This window comes from Ciona robusta, chromosome 1 (assembly GCF_009617815.1).
Source record: "Ciona robusta chromosome 1, ASM961781v2".
NCBI lineage: Eukaryota > Metazoa > Chordata > Ascidiacea > Phlebobranchia > Cionidae > Ciona > Ciona robusta.
The window spans coordinates 284,144-304,638 of NC_143235.1; the positions used below are offsets into that span (position 1 = coordinate 284,144).

Consider the following 20,495-nt stretch of genomic DNA (forward strand, 5'->3'; position numbering starts at 1 on the left):
AATGATTTTTATAGCGATCTTCATTCTACCATAACGTAAACTGAAGGACACTTTTAACACAATAGACACGAAGCACAATGGTAAGGGGCTATGGGGTAAATAAGAAAACAAAACGTTGTTTAACCGAAGCGGCTTTTATATGCCAAGGACTCGTGTATATAAGCATTGACAAAATCAGATCCGTGTACAGCTTAAGTTATACAGGAGCTATTTAGTTGCCGGGCTACAGCTGTGGAACGTTGTGTTTATTGCGGGGGTGTGCTTATTCAAGGCTGAACGGACGAAATCAGAACCAAGCTAACATCAAATAAAATCATGGTTACGAACCGTGAACCCACTGCATTACTCTGCTTAATCAGCGATTGCGGTCATACAGAATACATAGACCCAAGTATTTATATACAGCGATGGTGTCGGTATAACACGCCTCGTCCATGCAGTGTATAATACTACAGCAATAAAACTATGCTGGATTTCATTCCTTATATATAGTTATCAGATGTTACACGGCATATTAGTATAAATGTTAAAATGGTGTAGGTTTGTGTAACGAGGTTCCTTTGGTTTAAATAATCGTTTTCTCAATAGCCCTTTTACAATTTGAGAAGCCTGTTTACCGTTAAAAGAGGAACTATAAAGATAGGCGAGTGCTTTGGCTTGGTAGTTCAAGACAGGTAGTAAGAGCAAGACTTTTGTTACTGTGTTCAAAGGGATAAATAAAAATGATGTCTGTATATTAATGCACGGGAATGTTTTAATAATGACGTTGTCGTGGCTAAAGGACAATTTATTGATAAGGTTAAAATATGTTTGGTAATTCGAACATGAGGGGTGTGTGGGGGTTTGGGTAGTAAAATTGAATAAGAAGACATAATATACCGGTGAAACAATATGGATATCGCTACCCCGCCAACAAGTACAACTGTAAACATAGATGGAAGCGGCAACGAAGTTCATTTTCATCAACCGCACGTATATGAGGGTAAGAACTTTATAAGATGGCAGCTGAAGTTGTATAAATTTATTTTTGCCTTTAGACCCACAGTATACGTTTGAAATGGTGAGAGATTTATTGAAGAAGCAAACAGTAGACAACGACGTGCAGGTTCATATTCTTAACTGTAACCAATCTGACATCCCGGTTATACATCCGCTTCTTACAAAGATATCATTCTACAACCGTGGGGCAGTGATGGCGAATGAAGCTTACGCTCCGTCAAACACTGAACCAAAGCTAAAGAAAGGTGAAAATATCTCATTTGACAGCTTTGCACTAGAAAGTCAACCAAAGTCCACTGGTTTTATTGGAAATGCTGGATCCGGTAAAACAACATTATCAAAGCGGATGCGACGACTGCACGAGGATGCCGGAAAAATAGTTCTTCTCATTAAAGTGATGGACCTTAACTACAGTCCAAACCACAAGCTCAATTTGAAAGAATTTCTTGTCGATAACAACTTCCACAAGTTAACAGAAGAGAAACATCGTAAAGGCGTGTTCAAATACATAATGGAAAACCAAAATAAGTGTGTTCTTATACTTGACGGGTTGGACCAAGCGACTTGGTACAAAGATATGAAAACATCCAATCTGGGGACGGATGCAAAACTACATGTCGCTGAAATTGTGGCAAATATTTTCTCAACTACGTATCTCCTTGATGTACGTCTGTACGTGATGTCCAGACCGCACGCAATGAACGGCCTGCACCCACATCTACGTCCAGAGCGGACGATCTATTTGCAGGACTTCACTCCTGAAGATACAAGGACGCTCTTCAACTTCTTTGCTGGAGAAACAGCCAACCAACTGTGGGATAAACTTCACGCAGAATCCCCACAACTAGTGACCTTCATATCTAACCCACTAATGATGCAACTTATCGTTATTTCAATGCGCTACCCCAACATTTCTGGCATTGAAAACGTATCGACGATGACGCAAGTATTTACCTGCGTACTTGAACACCTCAGGAGGGTCGGAAACACAGTTACTGATATACCACAACTAACTCGTCAACTATCCAGGGTCGCCTTCGCAGCAACGGAAGAAGGAACAGTTCTGATAAGTGACCACGCATTAGCAAAAGAACAAATCACCGCGGATGAGGTACAAGACCTTATTATAAGCGTTGCTAATACCATGATATCCCAGAGAGTTTTCGAGGGAGATATAAACCATTACTTCTCCCATCAACTGTTTCAAGAGTATTTCTCGGCAAGTTACATCAAGAACGAGATGTCAGTTGCGGAGTTTAAAAGATTTCTTGGAAACAAACTTTTTGATAACCACTGGAGCATGGTCACGTGGTTTCTGTGCGGGTTGTTGGTAAAAAAAGACGATGACTTGTCTTCTGTTTGTTGCGTAAACAGAGAAGTTAAACGAAAGCGTGAAGGTAATTTGAACTGTTTTTCATTATAATGTTTTACTGAATGCTACTTTGGATGATTCCAAACTCTCTACCTTTTGAAATACCCCGCGATATGTCTCGATAACCTGGTCCTGGTCTATATAGGCTGGATAAAGACATTAAGAGCCACCAATCCGAAAATGGAATAATGTACCAAAGAGAAACAAATTGTACAAGGACTTGCATCCCGGTTTCTGTTTGATGCGTATATTTAGTAGCGCTTGTACTATAAACATCTTGTGATTTTCTAATATGTCATACGTTTTCTTCAGCACCATGGAGCAGAATCTTGGCTTTTTTTCGACCGCAACCGCCCCCTAGAGGTTGGTAAATATGAATATCAAATATGTGCTATCTTTCTCAGTGTAGTTATCGATAAGTTACTGAATCTGTGTATTGGCTGCTTACGCGTTTAAGGTACTATTGGTGACATGTGCCATCCAGTTACTATGATACCCTTATATCTTTAGCTATATAGTAGGGCGGGGAAAGATGAGATATCTTTTTATTCCATTTTCTCGTCCAATTCGGTAGTATAAAAAAATCAAAAAATATAAAATATCTTCATGGTTCCTATAGACCGTTGTTAATTGTTTATTTGGATATTATATGCTAAGGTGTCCAATCTTCGTACTTTATATATATAAACACCACGCAGTCAACATATATAACTGAGTATAGCGTTCATACCTCCTCGGTTTCATTGATACTGAACTGAATGGCTACGTACATATTTCACATTTCAAAGCCTATCCAATGCACTTACAGATACAATGTCACTCAAACGAGATTTGATTCTGCAAGAAATGTTTCGTCGTTTCAAAGCAGTCGACATTCCTTACACTAAAGATGGTAAGGCTGTGTCTAATTTAATCTTATATAATATACGTGTGTAAAATAGGTTCTAGTCTTTTTTATCAGGAGTTGCAATAAGTTAATAACAGCTTAATTATAAGCAACAGCGGTTTTAGATGAGTTGTGGACTATACCCGGTATCTTCTTATAGTGTGTGGGCCAATGTCGATGGTTCAATGGTTGAATAAATCATGTATGAATGAATCTAACCCATTTATATGCGACGGGCAATATAACAGACGTTATAACAAGGGTGTTCACAGGAAAACGTTTGTTTCTGAACCTGCTATTGGACCTGAGGGAATGCGATAACGATGTAGTTATCCAAACTGCAGCAGATCACTTCCCGGATCTGGTCGATCTCAGTTATTCTGTTATTTCGATGTGTGAAGCCGACGCTTTGTCACGTGTTCTAAGCAAAGTAAAGAAATGCGTCAAACAACTTGATCTACGTCATAGTGGGATTACGTCACAATCGTTTAGAGTGATCGCACGCGGGATCAAAAACATGAAGGGAACGGTGAGTGTTTGGCTGTATTCCTGTGCTGGCCGAAGAATGAATAAATGTAAAGTGAACGTGCACGAAGTAGATGAACCCGTGTTGACTGTCGTTTTAGGATAAGTTGACTTCTTTTATTCATTGCATGTCGATGCAACTTACATAATTATGAACGTATCGTAAAGAGTTACTCCAATTACCAACGTTTACCCCGCTTTATCCCGATGCAGATTGCTGAACTCCGAATTGCTGGAAACTTCCTGGAGTCAGAAGATGTTGGAATCTTGTGTGAGATCCTCCCTAAGATTGATCTGATGCTACAACTTGCTCTTTGCTTCCGGAACGAAGATCCATCAATATTAATGTGGAGGTTCGCTAATGAAGAAGAGGAAAGGAGGATTCAGGAAGCTTTGAATAATATTCCTGGATCGGTGGGTTGTGTTTAGAAATTAATAAACGTCACTAGCCCATTTGTGAAATTAACTTGGGTTGCAGCAATTACTTATGCCTTTACTTTATGTTATTGGAATAACTCTTAATTTAACTTCAGCAACTGGAGATTTCAATCGACGTTGACAACGAGAGGTATCTGAAGAGAGAGGAAACGTCGTAGACATCTATTACCTACACATGCAAAACTTTTTTTTATTAACACAATTTAGCAGCATTTCAAATGCTATGTTTATTGCCGTATCGTAGTTATTAAACCTGTGCATGCTTGCTGTCATTCTAAATACAATTCACTTTTTACTTTAAATTTATGTTACAATATGTCCGCTTGCACGTTTGGTTCAGATTCACGTATGACACAAAAGGCACATGCATATGCTACGTATATAGCGTGATTTCGCTTTAGTTATCGGAAAGTTGTGCATAAAAAATAAGCGTACCCATTTAAAATATATCAGCAATTAAGTGTGTACGTTACTTACACTTTTTGAGTCATTAAACGACATTAAACTTTTAACGACATTAAACTGGCTAATTTGTTTCTGTGATTCTTTAAACTCTATGCTTAAAAAGACTGCCCCGACCCGGGATTGAACCAGGGACCTTTAGATCTTCAGTCTAACGCTCTCCCAACTGAGCTATCGAGGCAGAAGTGGCCAGTACGGGGATCGAACCCGCGACATTCGCGTTATTAGCACGACGCTCTAACCAACTGAGCTAACCGGCCGACGAGAACATGGGTGGCAAACAATCACCAGACAGCTAGGGGTTGGCATTGCAATTTATATGTTGGTCAATAGACTGCATGCATTATTGTTATGTAACTCAACATTAGGAAAATTACAGTTACAATTGACTGTACATACAACATGTTTTTACTATTTAATAAATAAGTCCTTGTTTCACAATGAAAAAAGTCTGATTTTGTTGGCTTCGTTCTCTTACCACTAATACAACTATAGGTCCGTCCAGTAAGCCGACTTTTAGAAATGATGACGTCACACCCTAACTTCATGGTATATATTGGTGGAGCAGACGTTTTTTGGTTTGTGCAAGTGAATGTGCAACGAGGGCAGCGTATAAAAGCGGCGCGGTGGTCTTAAACGTTTGCCACTGTTTACTGGCCTTTGCTGGGTAGTTCTTTCATGTAAAGTTTTTTTAAGTTGCAGTTCTGTTGATGGTTTAGCATTTAGCGTTGAAATGTCTTCGCTATTCTTAAGAATTCTACAATTCTGACTTTCAAAATAAAAAAAGTGTGTTTGCTCTCCTATCCTTTTCTTTGTTGGAAGGGTTTCAAAATCACCACAGCACGGTGGTCCACTTATAAGTATAAGCATACAATTCTGGTACATTCAATATTGAACCCTTATTGGTTGTAATGGTCACAGTGGTTTAAGCATCCCATACCTACGAACTGTTCGTTTTCAAAGCCGGACCAGCATCTAATAATTTCCACAAGCCTTTGCTTAGCGATAAGCAACCATTGCACGAGGACAAGTGTTACTGGTTCCGCTGGAGTAATTTACGTGTGTGGTCTAAAACCTTTTTATCATAACTATCAATGAGCAAAACTACACAAGGACCCATCGTGTGTTAACATCTACCAGATGCTGTCAATTTATTTGCGTTGATTCTCAAGTAAATGCCATTAGGTCACTCAAGCCTCTACTAATAGCTTCCCCTTTAAATCCGTATAGAATGTACAGATCGTAATCTTATATGATGGAATTACAGGGGCCTAGACTTTCAACTAATTCGGTCGCAGTCGTGTTTTTGGTCGTGGGGTTGGCGCCACTGATTTTTGCGGAACATCGTAAATTGGTTTGCGGCGGATCAACCGAAGCTATGTTAATAACCTTGCCGGAGAATTACAACTTTGATTTGTCTCTTTGGTTACAGTAGCAAAGATTTGGGAAATGTGAATAATGAAAAGGCGGGGTATATAACGACAAAACGACATCGTTGAAAATACATTTAAACGGGAATTCAGTCAAGTTTACTATGTAAGTACCACCTGGCACCTACGTCATCAGCGTATGACGTAACTAACTATGACATGGTGTTACCTGATACCTGGTTCTTGGTGTTTTTAAAACCTCTTTATTATCACTCGCCTGCCGAGATAAGATGTCATTATGATGTCATAGTCCTTTATTACAGAAGACACAAAACAACACTGACCGCGAAAATGTTTGCACGACGCCAGTTGTGACGTCGTAGGAGGTTATGTAAACAATGACGTTTCCTCTGATTCACAAATCATATTTTTATTTCTTCGAATATGGTAGCGAACATCAGAATAATTAAAACAACGAAGATAAGGGAATTAGCAGCAAAATGACAGTCGTTAAACAAGCTACGGGTAAAAACTACTTAGTAAAGTGTCAGATAAAAGTGTGGCTGCTAAATAAATGTTTGTAAAGTAGGAATCTTTTATTGGATTATGTGTAGCCCAATTACGCTTCTTAAATGACAATAAAGTGCCTTGAACGATAAAGGCATGGCAATGGCTTAAACACAGAGCGTAGTTGAACCAATGCAAATAGTGGAATACGAGGCATTGACAGACGTCGACTCTCACTTATAGTTAAGTTGACGAATGATTGGCTTTTACTTTGAAGATTATGTGCTTGGTTTGAACGGTAAGTTAGACGACTTGATTACATCTGTGTAAGTAGCTGAAAAACGAGGAGAAACGAGAGTAGACTATCATTATACCTCGTGTTAATAACCGGGAGATAATAATTGTGATAAATGAAAGTTAGATAAGACTGGTATGCGTGGTTGCTTGTAGTAGTTTAAGTGGTTGTGGGGAAGATGTATGTATGTGACCGTGTAAGGAAAGTAATAGCTTCACATGGTAGGAGCTGTTGTTGATTCACATCTGTATTGCTGTGGTTTAACTGATAAATAAATAGGCATAGATAGAGGTATAGATTAGGTACAATAGGGTGGGGGAAGATGGGTCACTTTTTCATTCCATTTTCTATTCCAATTTGGTAGTAAATATTAAAACATTCAAACCGTATCCCCACCACTCCCACAGACCGTTGTTAATTGTTTAAAACACGATCAGCTTATTTGGATGGCCTAAAGGTGTACCATCTTCCCCCACCCTGCCATGATTTTTTAAGTAGTTTTAAACGATAATGACGCTTAGATAGTGGCATTTATTTATGTATTGTACTGTTTATGCCACCGTGACGAGTGCTCATCCAAAGATAATCAACATATAAATCACATGGTGGCTTCTGTCGATTTTCATAAGTAAAACACCCGCCTACCAATTGTTGTTTTGCTTGTATACAGAGAAAGCAAGACGTGTGCAAATCTCAGGTGCAATTAGACGCAGAAGCTTCCATTCCTTGAGGTTGAAAGTTTGCCCGCCAGGTGGGCTGTGGTCATGCAAGCCATAAATCAATGTTTAATATTCGATAGCAAAGACAAATAGGTTTAAAGTTACCTCAATGTGGGCTCAAGATGGCATAATTAGGCCAGTGATGAATGGTTTGCAAACATAGCCGGAAAGTGCGAGGTTACGATATTAATCCACTAACGATCGGCGGCCAGCTGCGTAATGCTCACCAAGTGTTTGTATAGCACTTAAAATAGCAAGGATACTATGTAGAAGGGTTAAGCTGTGTTGAACCTTGGCTGACCAGTTGCATTATAACGGGCGTTTTATATAACTGTCGTATCGCTGTAAGTTTCCCATCAATTTGAAATACGAGAATTAGAAGCAAAGATACAGAAACTACTCTAGGATAAATTTGATTTAAAGGTGATGTTTTCTAGTTTAATATCTCCCAATGGGTTGATTGTTAATTAGACCTGTTTATGCATGATGATTGACGTATGCGTCATTTTGTTTGGCTTCTCAAGCGGCATTTCCGTTTGTTTCGCTTGAGTTGTTATGCGGGTGGGAGGTGATGCACTTGCACGTAGAGAGTGAGAGAGAAAGGCTGCGTGTTGCAGCTGTTGTGTTGGGTGGGCGACATCGTTGGTTCAGTGTAATCGCTATGTGGATTGGTGGAGGGAAAGATTGAAGCTTCGTGTATTAAGGAGGTAAAGCGGGCGAAGTTGGTTCTGGGAAATATGCGTTTCAACATACCAGGCCATATTAGTGGAAGGATAAGGTTGTGTACCAAGTGTATATTATACTCAGTCGATGTCGTTTGTTTACTTTTAGTGGTCGAGAGTTCGCGGCACTGTAGAAGTCGTTATTTACTAAAATGTAACGTTATATCAAACGCCGCGGTAGCTTTAGAAGCGAAATAGAACACGTGGCAATAATAGAAACGGTTATGGCGTCACAGATCATAGGAATTTCGCGAAAATCGTTAGAATGGAAGTTTCATTGTGACGATGTTATACACAAGTGTTTATATTAACGCATGTTGTCAATATACTAGCGAGGCTTACCACGTGACAGCCTTATATCCTTAGTAAGCTAAAGGTGTGAAAGGATCCGTCATACGTATCCGGTGTGTACGGTGCTCGGTAAATATTATGCGTAGGTGATAACGCGTATATCTAATATTGGTCACCTATATATGGGTCCTTGTGTGTAAGGTATACGTTGATGTGTTGTTGCGTATTGGGTGGCCATTTCGGCACCCGTGTTGATATATATAGAAGCAGGGTGTGCGGAGGTGTATATTGTAAACTGCGAAAAATCCGCTGGTACAAAAGGCAGGGCAGCTATTTTTCTCAGCGTATAGCAAATGACTTTCCTGCTACACATCGGTTACTGTTATTCTACTCGTGTAAACATCCAGCCTATAATCATTACACAAGTAGATTATATCTTGGCGGGTTCTCAACGATTTTCTGGATAAATGAGACGTTATCGAATATTGTTGCATGGAAGTTTATAACTTATTCCTCTGTAACGGAAACTGCAGTAATATGCAAAAATGACATGAAGTAACGGAAAACGGCATTTGCTGGGCTAGTTTTAATATAGTTGCAGCGTTTATTGGATAAACGCAAATATAACTTGCCGTGTATTTATTTCTAAATAACGCGGAAGTTTTTAAGACCTGGGTTTCCGGTTTCGATTGAATACGAGCCGAATAAACGATGAAACGTCCTTTCATTGCCGATGTACCGGCACACTTTGAATGGGGGTCCCTTATGAAGGCAGAGGTATGCAAGCGCATCGTGATGGCTCACTTCACATGAAAGAAACATTCGTTGAATGCGGAGAAACGATTAACACAGGGGGATCAATCAAACCATTGAAGTGACGCATCTCCGGTTTAAATGAATAGTCGGCGCTTGTTTCGCAATTATCGCGATACGACGTATGAACCCATACTTTCGTGACTCATAGGCTATTAGGCGCTCTATATTTGCTCTTTTAAATAAACCACGTTATTTAACACATCGCTTCCAGTATTGCTGAAAAAGTTTTGCCAAATTTCGCCGTAACCACTTAATGACGTCATCAAGGAGTTGTATCTTACCGTGGCATGCTCGTAAAGTTATACCACATAAAAGTTACAACTCAATATTCTTACGTCAATCATCGTGGAATGCTGGCTTTGTCTACAAGTGTACGCGTCTCCCGCTATTTCTTGGGCGATGTCGTTTGTTTACTTTAGCGGTTGAGTGTTCGCATCACAGTAGGCAATGTGACGTCACAATAGGGTTGTTATTTACTAGAATGCAACTTTATATCGAACGCCAGAAGCTTTAAAAGCGAAATATAAGATACGACAATAATCGAAAAAGTTTCGCAAGATGTATAGATTTTAAGCGAATGGTCAGTGAGGAAGCTGCGTAGGTAATGATATACTGGGTCTTTGGACAATACGGGAAATAAGCGGGCGTCTTGGATCCCTGGAAACTTGGTTATGAATCGAAACGCCATGAAACTTGAGGCTTATGTTATAAGCGGTTGAGTGATATTGCGCGGGCCCTGCTGGTGGTACGTTTGTATGTAATCGCACTGTGGGACGAAAAGTTAAACTGAAGATGTATGCGAGTTAGTATATAACAACAGACAGTTCAATGTCACCATTTGCTTGAATAGGTTGCTGTTTATTCTAAGACCGTTTCTAAATATGAAACACCAGAAAAGGCTTAGGTTAAACACGTCTAATACGTTAAGTTGGCTAAGTGGGTTTGCATAGTTTAAGTTTTTGGGGTTTATGTAATTGTTTTGCTGAGCAGCTGCTTAGTTAAGTTATAGGATGTGGCAATAATCAGCGAATGCTGGTTGAAATTGCCTTACGTGCTGTCTAAGACTATTAGTCCTGGGTGTCGCGAATATTTTGCTAATGTGGTAATTCTTTATGAAAAAGTTTGTTGCGTTTCATTGTAAAAATAATAATAAGTTTAAAACTTGAATGTGACTTTGTAACCTTAATTGGTTCTTCGCTAAGCAATTAAACGTAAAGAACGGGGGCTTTTACGGAAAGTTTCTTGATTGAATTAAATCATTGTTTTTTTCTGCAGCATACACGTGTCGTATTAACGTCAAATCCAATTGATTCAATTTAAGACGCCTCGGTTCAATTAAGCTTTAATGAGATATATTAACCTTGGGAGCCAAAGCCCTTGTTACAGACACGGTCTTGCTGTCTCTTTAATTACATGTTTGCCGCTCGGCGCACCGCTCTGCTTGTCCGGCCTTTCAAAATTTCAAACTAAATCAATTACTTGAAATATTTTATCGATCACGGATTTGTAAAATCGACCTAGCAGACCAGTAGTCTTCGGCGCGCTGTCGAGCAACCATTTGGGATCAATTACAGCTTCACCGATATTGAAGATATAGTTAATCTACACACATAATCGACTCGCGTAGTATATTTAGTTAATCTATAGCAATCATATTACACAGCGATTTAATTTTTTTAAACTAGTAAAACAACTAAGAGAACGAAATTAACGTATAAACGACAACCATGTTTATACTATTCATATATATACAAAGTTGGGGGAAGATGGGACACCTTTTCATTCTATTTTCCTGTCTCACTTGGTGGTAAACAAAGAACATTCAAAGAATTATAAAACCGTATCCTCACGACTCCCATAGACCGTTGTGAGTTGTTTAAAACACGACCGTGTTAAAAGGTCTCGTCTCATCCCACGCTACTCTGTATCAAATAATTGGTTCAAAATTCATGACTATATTAGAAGCTTTTTAAGCCAAAACAACTCAACAAACAGACAATGGATATAACGTTAAACGTCATTCATTCCGATACGAATCGAATAAAGTTTATAAAACCAACGGTTATTATTTAACGTCTGCTTTATAATTGAGAAGATAAATAGGTGAAGGTTAAACCTTGATGTTAGGTCGTTGGTAACAATGTTATCCATATTAAATCTCAAGTCTTCAACTTTCCCTCTAGTTATATTACTCACCGTATTTACTGTGTAAATAAAACGATATTGGAAAAGCACTTGTACATCGTCATTGGCAAACGTGGCTACAGTCAGCTATGTACATGAGCCATCGGTTTGATCGCTTCCTTTCACAATTAGTTCGCTCGATTGAAGCAGTAAGCGTTGCTTTTGCTATGTGTTGTGTACAATACAGATTATGGCTGGTAGTTACGCTTATTCAGTTACTACATATGTGGTTTACTATAGCTAGTGTTGCTGTGTTGCTACTACAGTTATTATGCGTAAGAGAATATACAGTACAGTGTATGTAGTGTCCCTACTATGAGGATACTGTTTCATAGTAGACCACCATATGCTGCAGTTCATATACAGCATATTAATGATTTATTAAAGCTTTGATACACAGCATAATGTAAGTTTAGTGCATGTATACGATGCTGTTTAACGGACTGGACTGTTTCATGTTGTACAAGCAGCGACGTTGGTACCAGCATATGCAGTGTTTAACTAATATTAGTACATGACGTATAAACCTACCAGCCAACTATATCCGTTTAAAATTTCCTTGTAACCGCTCCCATGATCGAGTTACGATGATCCCACTCCTACATACTAATCTACTACTATGGGACGCCAATGAATATCCACGTTGTACAGAAATAGCCACATATGGTTACCTGTTATATATTGTACACGGTTAATGTTTACCATCTATTAGTTAACACGGATAAGTCAGACGCTTTATTTTATAACCAGAAGATACGTTATGCCTAGTGGCAACAGCAGCAACATTTCTAGTATGATTTTTAAACCCAGCGATTTATTTTACAAGTTACAAACAGGTTCCCTCACATATAAATAGGCAAATACAGTCTCAATTTATAGTTACTGCATGGCGGATGAAATGTTTTCAAAACAATAAAACATTTATGAATAAAGTAATTTGTATTCCAAAACTTTTCCCCATCAATACAAGCATAACGGTATATACTTACAGGTTTAACAATGTTGTTGTACAAGTTAGTTAGGAACATGCTGCTATCATCACTTCGTTAAAACACCATTAAAAGATGGCGGGCAATTATCATGTCATGTTGGCCGTGGTGAGTGATCGTTTATACAAGTTATGTCAACTTGACGCTATTATTGGGCACGTATGTTGTAGTATGTACTAACTGGACACGTATGTACCTAATGGGGGTACGTATGTACCTGTCAATCATTGTCAAACGGTTTGTGTCCTTTTTTGTCAAATGAACCTTTCTCTGAATAGTAATTCCCTGAACGTTAACCACAAGATTAAACTAGAATGTTGGACTCGACCACTGTAACACAACATCTAAAAACCACCGCTGTATATTTATCGTAACCTTTATACAAGAACAGCTTCATTTGTTACAATTTCGAACAAAGATATTAAAAGTTTATTATCTGCTTATAACGCTCGTTAACGCGTGGTGATAGACACCTATTGATATAAAGCCTTGATATGTATACATACTGTACAATACATGCCGCATCAAGTTTAATATGTGTACAATACATGTCAAATCCCCGTTTCAAAGCTTCGCGGTCTTGGCAATCAATCCATAAAACATCGCCCGCCAAGTTGAAAGCATTACAATGATTGACAGCTATACTCAAATTGCTCAGATTTTCTCCCAATGCACTTACCTCAATACAACGACGCCAACATTCTACTTTCTCCCTGTCTATGTGGACCACCCTACTATATACTTGTGTACAGCACACTCGTTTATAGAAGGGTTGGTAAGCAATGGGGTCATGGGGTTACTTAGGTCCTCTGTCTGGAGGTCATATTACACAAGGTCAACGGTCAAAGGGTTAATGGGTTTTTGTTTATCATGTTTCGTGACTTTCGTATAAACAACAAATACAAATACGTTGATTATTTTTATTTTGTGCGCAAATATAAATGAGGCATAAACCTATTGTCATAAATCAGTAACTTAGCATTAACGTATGGACACTGGGGTTGTATATCCTTTACATCAGCTTGTGTCATGTCGGGAAGTTCCAAGCCACAAATACGTAGTGATGAAAGTGGTATTGTATTAAGATTATACGGGCGTATGATTTTTGTAAGGAAATCAAATGATTTATTATTCCATGTGTTGGGGGTAATGAACCAGCTCGGGTTAAAGCTACTTATATCGTGATTCACTCGTATATATACTTATACGTTTACTACGTTATAACAGTTGTTCATCATACACACCACCAAGCTAACATGGGCTGGTTACAATTGCATCAGTCGTTGTAGTTGTTCGTTGTTAGAAGGGGAGATCGTAGCTGATTGCACCACACTTAATTTCACCAACATACCAGTACCGGAGGCTTACCAGGTAAACTATATATTGTATAACAAGTGAAATTAGCTGGAGAGAGACAGGACTTACCAACTGAACGACATGCGTGAAAACACGCATTGTATAAAATACGGAAGTGTTTTATTTTAATCCGACACCTGACATTCACATCAAGGCTATGAATAACCACATATCTATCCAATGTTACGAACATAATCCGCTTAAAAGATTTGATTCAATCAATTTCTTTAGTTTGACCACCAACGTGTTCAATCCGCTACTATAACTAAATAAATAAAAACTACATAACTTGTAAGTTGGCACAAGGTGGATTAAACGCAACACCCGTGTTATAACGACTGTCGTTGCCCTGTCATGCGAGGGTAACTAAACGGCGTTCTTTTATACAAAAGCTTGCACTGTTGACGATTCCACTTCATGTCCCACATTTTATACAGGTTAACGAACTCGTGATGGATTTTAATCATATCTCCGTCCTCAAGGCTCATGCTTTTATCATGTTCACGAAACTCACGATTATATCATTAAGGGGGAATCGAATGCGAGTAATTGAGACTGGAGCCTTCATGGGACTTGACAGGTAATTAGCGGTTTATATTGAAGATACCACGCGTGGCATGGTTTCCCTTAAACCAGTGTTTCTCAAATTTTGTTCGTGACCTTTTCAGAAACACTCAACACCCGTGGCTCCTCCTGCTCCACCAATAACATATCCCACATTTTTCAAACATATTAATATCTGTTATTTTATTCACCACTTTGTAGCAATCAGCCTCTAAAATAAACAGGGCCATGAGCAACTGGTTAGGAAATACCTCCAACTGTTCTTATTTTATCGTCTACAACATATATTGACTTCAAGTTACGGATTTAAACTGTCAGAATATCAAATTTCCAACGTCAACAACACATATTTCGGACAGGAACTTAAGATTATGAACCAGTGTAATGTTTTTGAACTGAGTTATGTGTAATTCCGGGTGTAAGTTATGTGATGGTTGCTAAAGGCATAAGCTCATGGAAAACATACGATCCTGTTTTAACTCTATACCTCAACAACGTATTGTAGTGATCCATACAATCCTTTAAACGTGCCCAATATCTCCGTAATGCGGCCATTATTTACTGAGACGTGTATTACAGTGATTATTGGATTGTAAAGGAATTTTGCCCAACGTAATATTAACATACATGTCTACATATGTGCTACTTATAGCTAAGTGAAGCAAATATCTTACATAAGTATGTGTTGCGTTGGAATGGCATTTACATTATGCCACCGATTTGTCAAAGTTATTACTTACGCTTAACGTAACCTAGCAATTCTGTATGTACAAGACTATACGATATGAGACGTAATGGAATCTGAGATTTTAAGCTAGAGTTGGTCCATTACCCCAACATTCTATATGTACATTCTATACGGGTGAGGTTCTACACTTAGGCACGCCGTGCTGGGACCAGGGATTTAGGTCAGAGTTGTCCATTACCCCAACATTGTATATGCACATTCTACTCTATATGGGTGAGGTCCTACAGTGAGGCACGCCGTGCTGGGACCAGGGATTTAGACCAGAGTTGGCCATTACCTCAAACGTAACCTTGCTAGACTATACTTAACTATAGCAGTAGATTTGTTTAAATCCCAAAACCGACAAGTGTAAAATTGCAGATCAAAGTTGCAGAGGTTGGATTTGTCACTCAACCAACTGAACATGATTCCCACGCCCGACCTTCAACTCCTATCCCCAACCCTCGCCTCGCTATCACTATCCTACAACGCACTTCGTAGATTACCATCACAGCTAGCAGGGATGAAGAACTTGGTTGAACTTGACGTTTCTCACAACTCGCGCGTTTCTGTTTTGCCGGAAGGTGAAATTTTGCTTCATAACATATTCTTGTAATTTGATCTCTTTGGTTAATTTAACCAAGCGAAGAGAAAATGTATTATAGTGTGGGCCGTATACACGTTGGATTAATGTACCGTATGCCCCCGATTGCTAGTTATCACGTTTACAGATATGCCGGTTAATATAAGTATAATAAAGTTAAAGTTTTCAACGAAGCATGGCGGCTAACGCGGCTTATGCACTTTTACCGACTCAGGGTTAAACGCTGTAGCAACGTTGACATAATGTCTATTTTTAGATTGTTTATTTCTCAAACAGCATTGTGAGGTAAACAATGCCCTATTGTAAACGTCATTTCCGTTCACAGGTATTTTCCCGCCATCCCTCCACATACTAAACATCTCACACACCTCAATCAGCAACTTCAGGCGGAACGACTTTGATAAATTAACCGAACTAAACGTCCTTATCATGAGCGACAACATGGCGTCGTGGTCGGTCAACTTTGAAACCGGTATTTTCGACAAATTGATCGCGCTTCGATATCTTGATCTTTCCCATTGCAATTGTAAACGACTACCTGCTGACAGTTTTACAAAGTTGTCGAAATTAACGACGTTACTCCTCCGTGCGAATCGCATTAACAAGTTACCGATCTTTAAAGAAACTTTAGAAGTCTCCACATCGGGACCAACCACCACATTGGAACCAACTACTGCCGAGTCGAACTACTGGGACAATATAACTACTGTGGTTTCTTCTATAAACTCAACGGTTCCTTCTACAAAGTCTACCCCAACCACATTTGCCCCGGTTATGGAGAAATGGTTCAACCCGATGCTGCAAACACTGGATATGTCAAACAACCGACGACTCACAATAACCGACAACGGCCACATGTTCGCACCCACCATGAACATGCTGGAATTATCAAACACTAAAATCAACGTCATCGGGAGTGATTTGTTCTCCAACCTAAAGAACCTTCGATACCTTGGCTTGTGTAGGAGTCGTATCATTGAAGTGTCAACCAATGCTTTGACCAACTTGTCAAACCTCACTCGGGTGTGTTTATCAGGGAATCCCCTAAACCGCATCCCGGTACTTCCCCCTTCGGTGGAAACCGTAAATTTGGATAAAACCCGCATCGTGAACCTGACATCATACAGCATGGGTAGCCTCAACAAACTTATTGAGTTAAACTTGACTGCAGGTAGCCTACATGACGTCACCGATGACGTATTTATAAACATGGAGCATCTGGTTAGTGTTAATCTTTCCTCGAATGCCATGACGAAGATAAATCAACGTACATTCTATATAAGGTAAGTTACTTGGTGGGAAGTCGAAGTCGACATTTTGCGGGGTAGTCGTTACAACACAGGTGCTCTGCTTTTACCTCGTGCGCGCTTACAAGTTACCGTGTATTGCGGGTGGTTATTTTAGTATACCTGAAAATTTGAACAACCCATTGGTGACCACTTGGTTGAAACAATTGGTGTTAAGTGTCTTGCCTAAAGACAAATATGCTCCCATTGTTAGTATTTCTGCTGGATAAAACCTGAACAGTGTTCCTGAGTAAAATATGAACAGTGTTCCCGAGTAAACTCCCATCTCCACAGATCTTCGTCACTACAAATTCTCGATCTTTCCAACAATGACGTCAGCACGATCCAAGATGACGCGTTCTCCTCCCACTCCGGGCTTCGAACCCTCAACCTTCGGGCCAACCAACTTGACGAATTAACCGAACAAACCTTAAAAGGCTTGCATGGCCTTGTTGAATTGGACCTGGCTGATAATGGGTTGATTGAGATTGCGCCGTTCGCTCTCAAGGAACTCACCAATTTAGAGGTAGAGTCTTACTAGGTTGGGATTTGAACCTATTACCACTACTGGAATTAATTTTTTCAAGTTACACTTTACAATTGTTTGGTTTTGTTGATCAGTAAAAATACACGGCACACCTAAGCCATGTTTCAGCACATCAGTGTTTAATGTAGTCTACAGCTTTATCGACACCAACCGTGTCGCAAGATAAGCCAACAATACAAGACACTATACTTTATACAACGCCACACTAAACGTACATTCAACGCTGATAATGGGTTGATTGAGATTGCGCCGTTCGCTCTCAAGGAACTCACCAATTTAGAGGTAGAGTCTTACTAGGTTGGGATTTGAACCTATTACCACTACTGGAATTAATTTTTTCAAGTTACACTTTACAATTGTTTGGTTTTGTTGATCAGTAAAAATACACGGCACACCTAAGCCATGTTTCAGCACATCAGTGTTTAATGTAGTCTACAGCTTTATCGACACCAACCGTGTCGCAAGATAAGCCAACAATACAAGACACTATACTTTATACAACGCCACAACGCCGCCATTTTAATTCAACTTCCCCACAGATTCTGTCCTTGGAAAACAACGAGCTTGAGGTGATTTTCGAATCTCAATTATCGCAATGCAGCAAACTATCAAGGCTCACCCTACATAACAACCAACTGCTAATTATTCACCCACAACGTTTACCATCTCTAACCATGCTACACATCGGCCACAATAACCTTACAGAGTTTCCCCGCATACGAGCGCCGTTGCTCGAGTCGATTGACGCTTCGTATAATAATATACAGGTAATGGTTGACCCGATGGCCTACTAAAGATATCTTTAGTTGACCCCGACTATTTATGCTTTATTTGGTAATGCGTATATAGGCAATTATAGGCGCTGATATAGTATATGTTGCTTAAAATGCGTACTACTGTATTTGGTCAAATTTACCCTATAGTATACATTTTAGTTCCCATATCGTGACTGTACGACAGAACCTTATAGAATTAAAAGTCGAAATACCGCCGGCAAAAATAGGTTACGCATTCATACAAATACTTGAAGCCTTATAAGTTTTCCACAGTAAACATGTTGACCATAAGTTATTCCCGCGCAAATGTCGTCACCTCCTTTGCTTATGTACAGGTTATTGTTTTGCAGGAAATGACGTATGGGATGTTGGAAGGCTACCATGGACTGTTGAAACTCGATTTAAAAAGCAACCCCATGCTTGATGTCGACTACGCTGCCTTTCGCGACGCTACTAACCTAACTGAGCTTAACTTAGCGAAATGTATGGTTGGGTCCTTTGTTGACCAGCCCATGCCTTCACTTAAGACTCTTTTCCTTGGCGAGAACAGCATTACTGAGATGAATGACGAGTTCTCTTTCGTGTTGCCCTCCTTGATCAGACTTGATATCTCGTTCAACAACCTGACCACCATTAACTCAAGTATCTTGGACTCTACCACCTTGGCGTCAGTTGATTTCACTGGCAATAACTTTATATGCGACTGCGAGCTGGTGCCGTTCGTGGCTTGGGTGAACAACATGAACGAAAACCTTCACGTTATAGTCCTTGGATCGCCCGAGTACATGTGTGCTGGTCCTGCATCGGCAATGAGCCAGGCAGTACTGCATGCTGTGGGCGAGTTGGATTGCACACCACCCAAACCGTCGCCACAGAAGGGGACAATAGCCATGGAAGTTGTACTTGCTGTGGTGGCAACAGTCGTCCTCCTGCTGTCAGTGACAATCGCCTGCTACTGCCGCAGAAGAGTTGCAACCTCTAACGCGTCATCCGCATCATCAATGGATGACACGTCATCAAACCAAGGCGTCTCGCTTCACTGCTGCGAGTGGATCGCTGTTAACCTTAGGTCACGCGCAATCATGCGTGGTAGGTCACGTGAGAGAGTGACGTCAGATGACGAAACCAGGGACCTTATGAACGCAACACCACTCGCTTCGCCATTAGGGGAAGACGCCCCAGAACTCCTGTGATAAAATCTCCTCACTCCTGGTTTCGAACCTAGTACCACTCGTTGTGGGGTGTGGTATATTAAGCAGAGAAGGCCTGCGTTATGAGTTCCAGCCGTCGAAACACAAACACTGTAACTTCCAGCGCTGGTGTCCGAACCCAGTAAGTCTGGTTCACACCCCAAACTTTTCCAAGGTAACGACGTTGGCCTGTAAGCAATATCCATGAAGTGTCTTTATATGTGTTCTTGTAATTCATTCACGACCATGCCGGCCATAACTGGGTCTTTGCAAACGTTAAAGCCCCAATTTCCCAAATCCATAAAGAAGTTTGCTACCTCTGTGTTCGGATAACAAGAACATTACAGCGTTGACAGTGTTACCCAAATAACTACCAGTTTTAACTTTTATACAAGTAAAATTTACTCAATACTCCGTGTGTGTAGTATGAGTGTCCCGTCAACTCAAACCCCGTCAGCTTGAAGCCTTGAAGCTGTGGTTTTTAATCGTGGGGTCGTTTATAGTACGTACCAGTTTTTACAACTCCCACAAAAGCCACTTAATACGTTGTGTATGTTTTCCTTGCCCTCTTTTTCTTCACTGTGTTTCTACGCATGCCAAGGTGTTATCATGACGTCACCGACTCCCTTTTTCTTCAGTTTCCAAATCTCCGCTGTTGCATTTTATTCGTTCCTGCCACGATGTATACGGATTTTAAAATATACATTTCTTTGTTAAACATGGTTGGGCAAGAAAGTTGTGTGCATGAGAGATAAGGCTGTATCTGTTTCAACACAGCTTTGCAAAGGCAGGGTTGTATGCAGTATTAAGCTACGGGGGGTTAGATTGGGCGATGCTGTGGCACAGTTAGGTATACAGCGTTCGTCTCTC

General features: G+C 39.9%; 2 protein-coding genes, 1 long non-coding RNA gene and 2 other non-coding genes across 5 annotated transcripts; 3 read left to right on the plus strand and 2 right to left on the minus strand.

The window, feature by feature from the left end:
- Positions 1-924: 924 nt before the first annotated feature.
- On the plus strand, positions 925-3,888 carry LOC149741055 (protein NLRC5-like). The gene is made up of 4 exons (XM_089886839.1): positions 925-2,396; positions 2,684-2,734; positions 3,180-3,263; positions 3,506-3,888. The coding sequence occupies exons 1-4, from the start codon at positions 1,058-1,060 to the stop codon at positions 3,886-3,888; spliced, it is 1,857 nt and encodes a 618-aa protein (XP_089742965.1). The 5' UTR covers positions 925-1,057.
- A 101-nt stretch (positions 3,889-3,989) lies between these two features.
- Positions 3,990-4,497, plus strand: LOC149741056 (uncharacterized). Its single transcript, XR_016385857.1, has 2 exons — positions 3,990-4,196; positions 4,316-4,497. It is a non-coding gene; the product is annotated as an uncharacterized LOC149741056 (long non-coding RNA).
- Positions 4,498-4,790: 293 nt separating this feature from the next.
- On the minus strand, positions 4,791-4,863 carry Trnaf-gaa (transfer RNA phenylalanine (anticodon GAA)). Its single transcript has one exon. It is a non-coding gene; the product is annotated as a tRNA-Phe (tRNA).
- A 5-nt stretch (positions 4,864-4,868) lies between these two features.
- Trnai-aau (transfer RNA isoleucine (anticodon AAU)) lies at positions 4,869-4,942 on the minus strand. The gene has a single exon. It is a non-coding gene; the product is annotated as a tRNA-Ile (tRNA).
- Positions 4,943-12,530: 7,588 nt separating this feature from the next.
- Positions 12,531-20,343, plus strand: LOC149741059 (uncharacterized). The gene is made up of 8 exons (XM_089890968.1): positions 12,531-12,683; positions 13,803-13,946; positions 14,369-14,511; positions 15,604-15,806; positions 16,152-17,109; positions 17,407-17,638; positions 18,199-18,426; positions 18,786-20,343. The coding sequence occupies exons 1-8, from the start codon at positions 12,651-12,653 to the stop codon at positions 19,626-19,628; spliced, it is 2,784 nt and encodes a 927-aa protein (XP_089747094.1). The 5' UTR covers positions 12,531-12,650; the 3' UTR covers positions 19,629-20,343.
- Positions 20,344-20,495: the final 152 nt, after the last annotated feature.

Excerpts from the sequence above, each read along its gene's own strand:
- LOC149741055 (XM_089886839.1), top strand. The coding sequence starts at position 1,058 with ATGGTGAGAGATTTATTGAAGAAGCAAACAGTAGACAACGACGTGCAG. Across the intron at positions 2,735-3,179 it reads ACCGCAACCGCCCCCTAGAG|ATACAATGTCACTCAAACGA; the intron begins GTTGGTAAATAT and ends ATGCACTTACAG. Across the intron at positions 3,264-3,505 it reads CATTCCTTACACTAAAGATG|ACGTTATAACAAGGGTGTTC; the intron begins GTAAGGCTGTGT and ends GCAATATAACAG.
- LOC149741059 (XM_089890968.1), top strand. The coding sequence starts at position 12,651 with ATGGCGGGCAATTATCATGTCATGTTGGCCGTG. Across the intron at positions 15,807-16,151 it reads CGTTTCTGTTTTGCCGGAAG|GTATTTTCCCGCCATCCCTC; the intron begins GTGAAATTTTGC and ends TTCCGTTCACAG. Across the intron at positions 17,110-17,406 it reads CAACGTACATTCTATATAAG|ATCTTCGTCACTACAAATTC; the intron begins GTAAGTTACTTG and ends CCATCTCCACAG.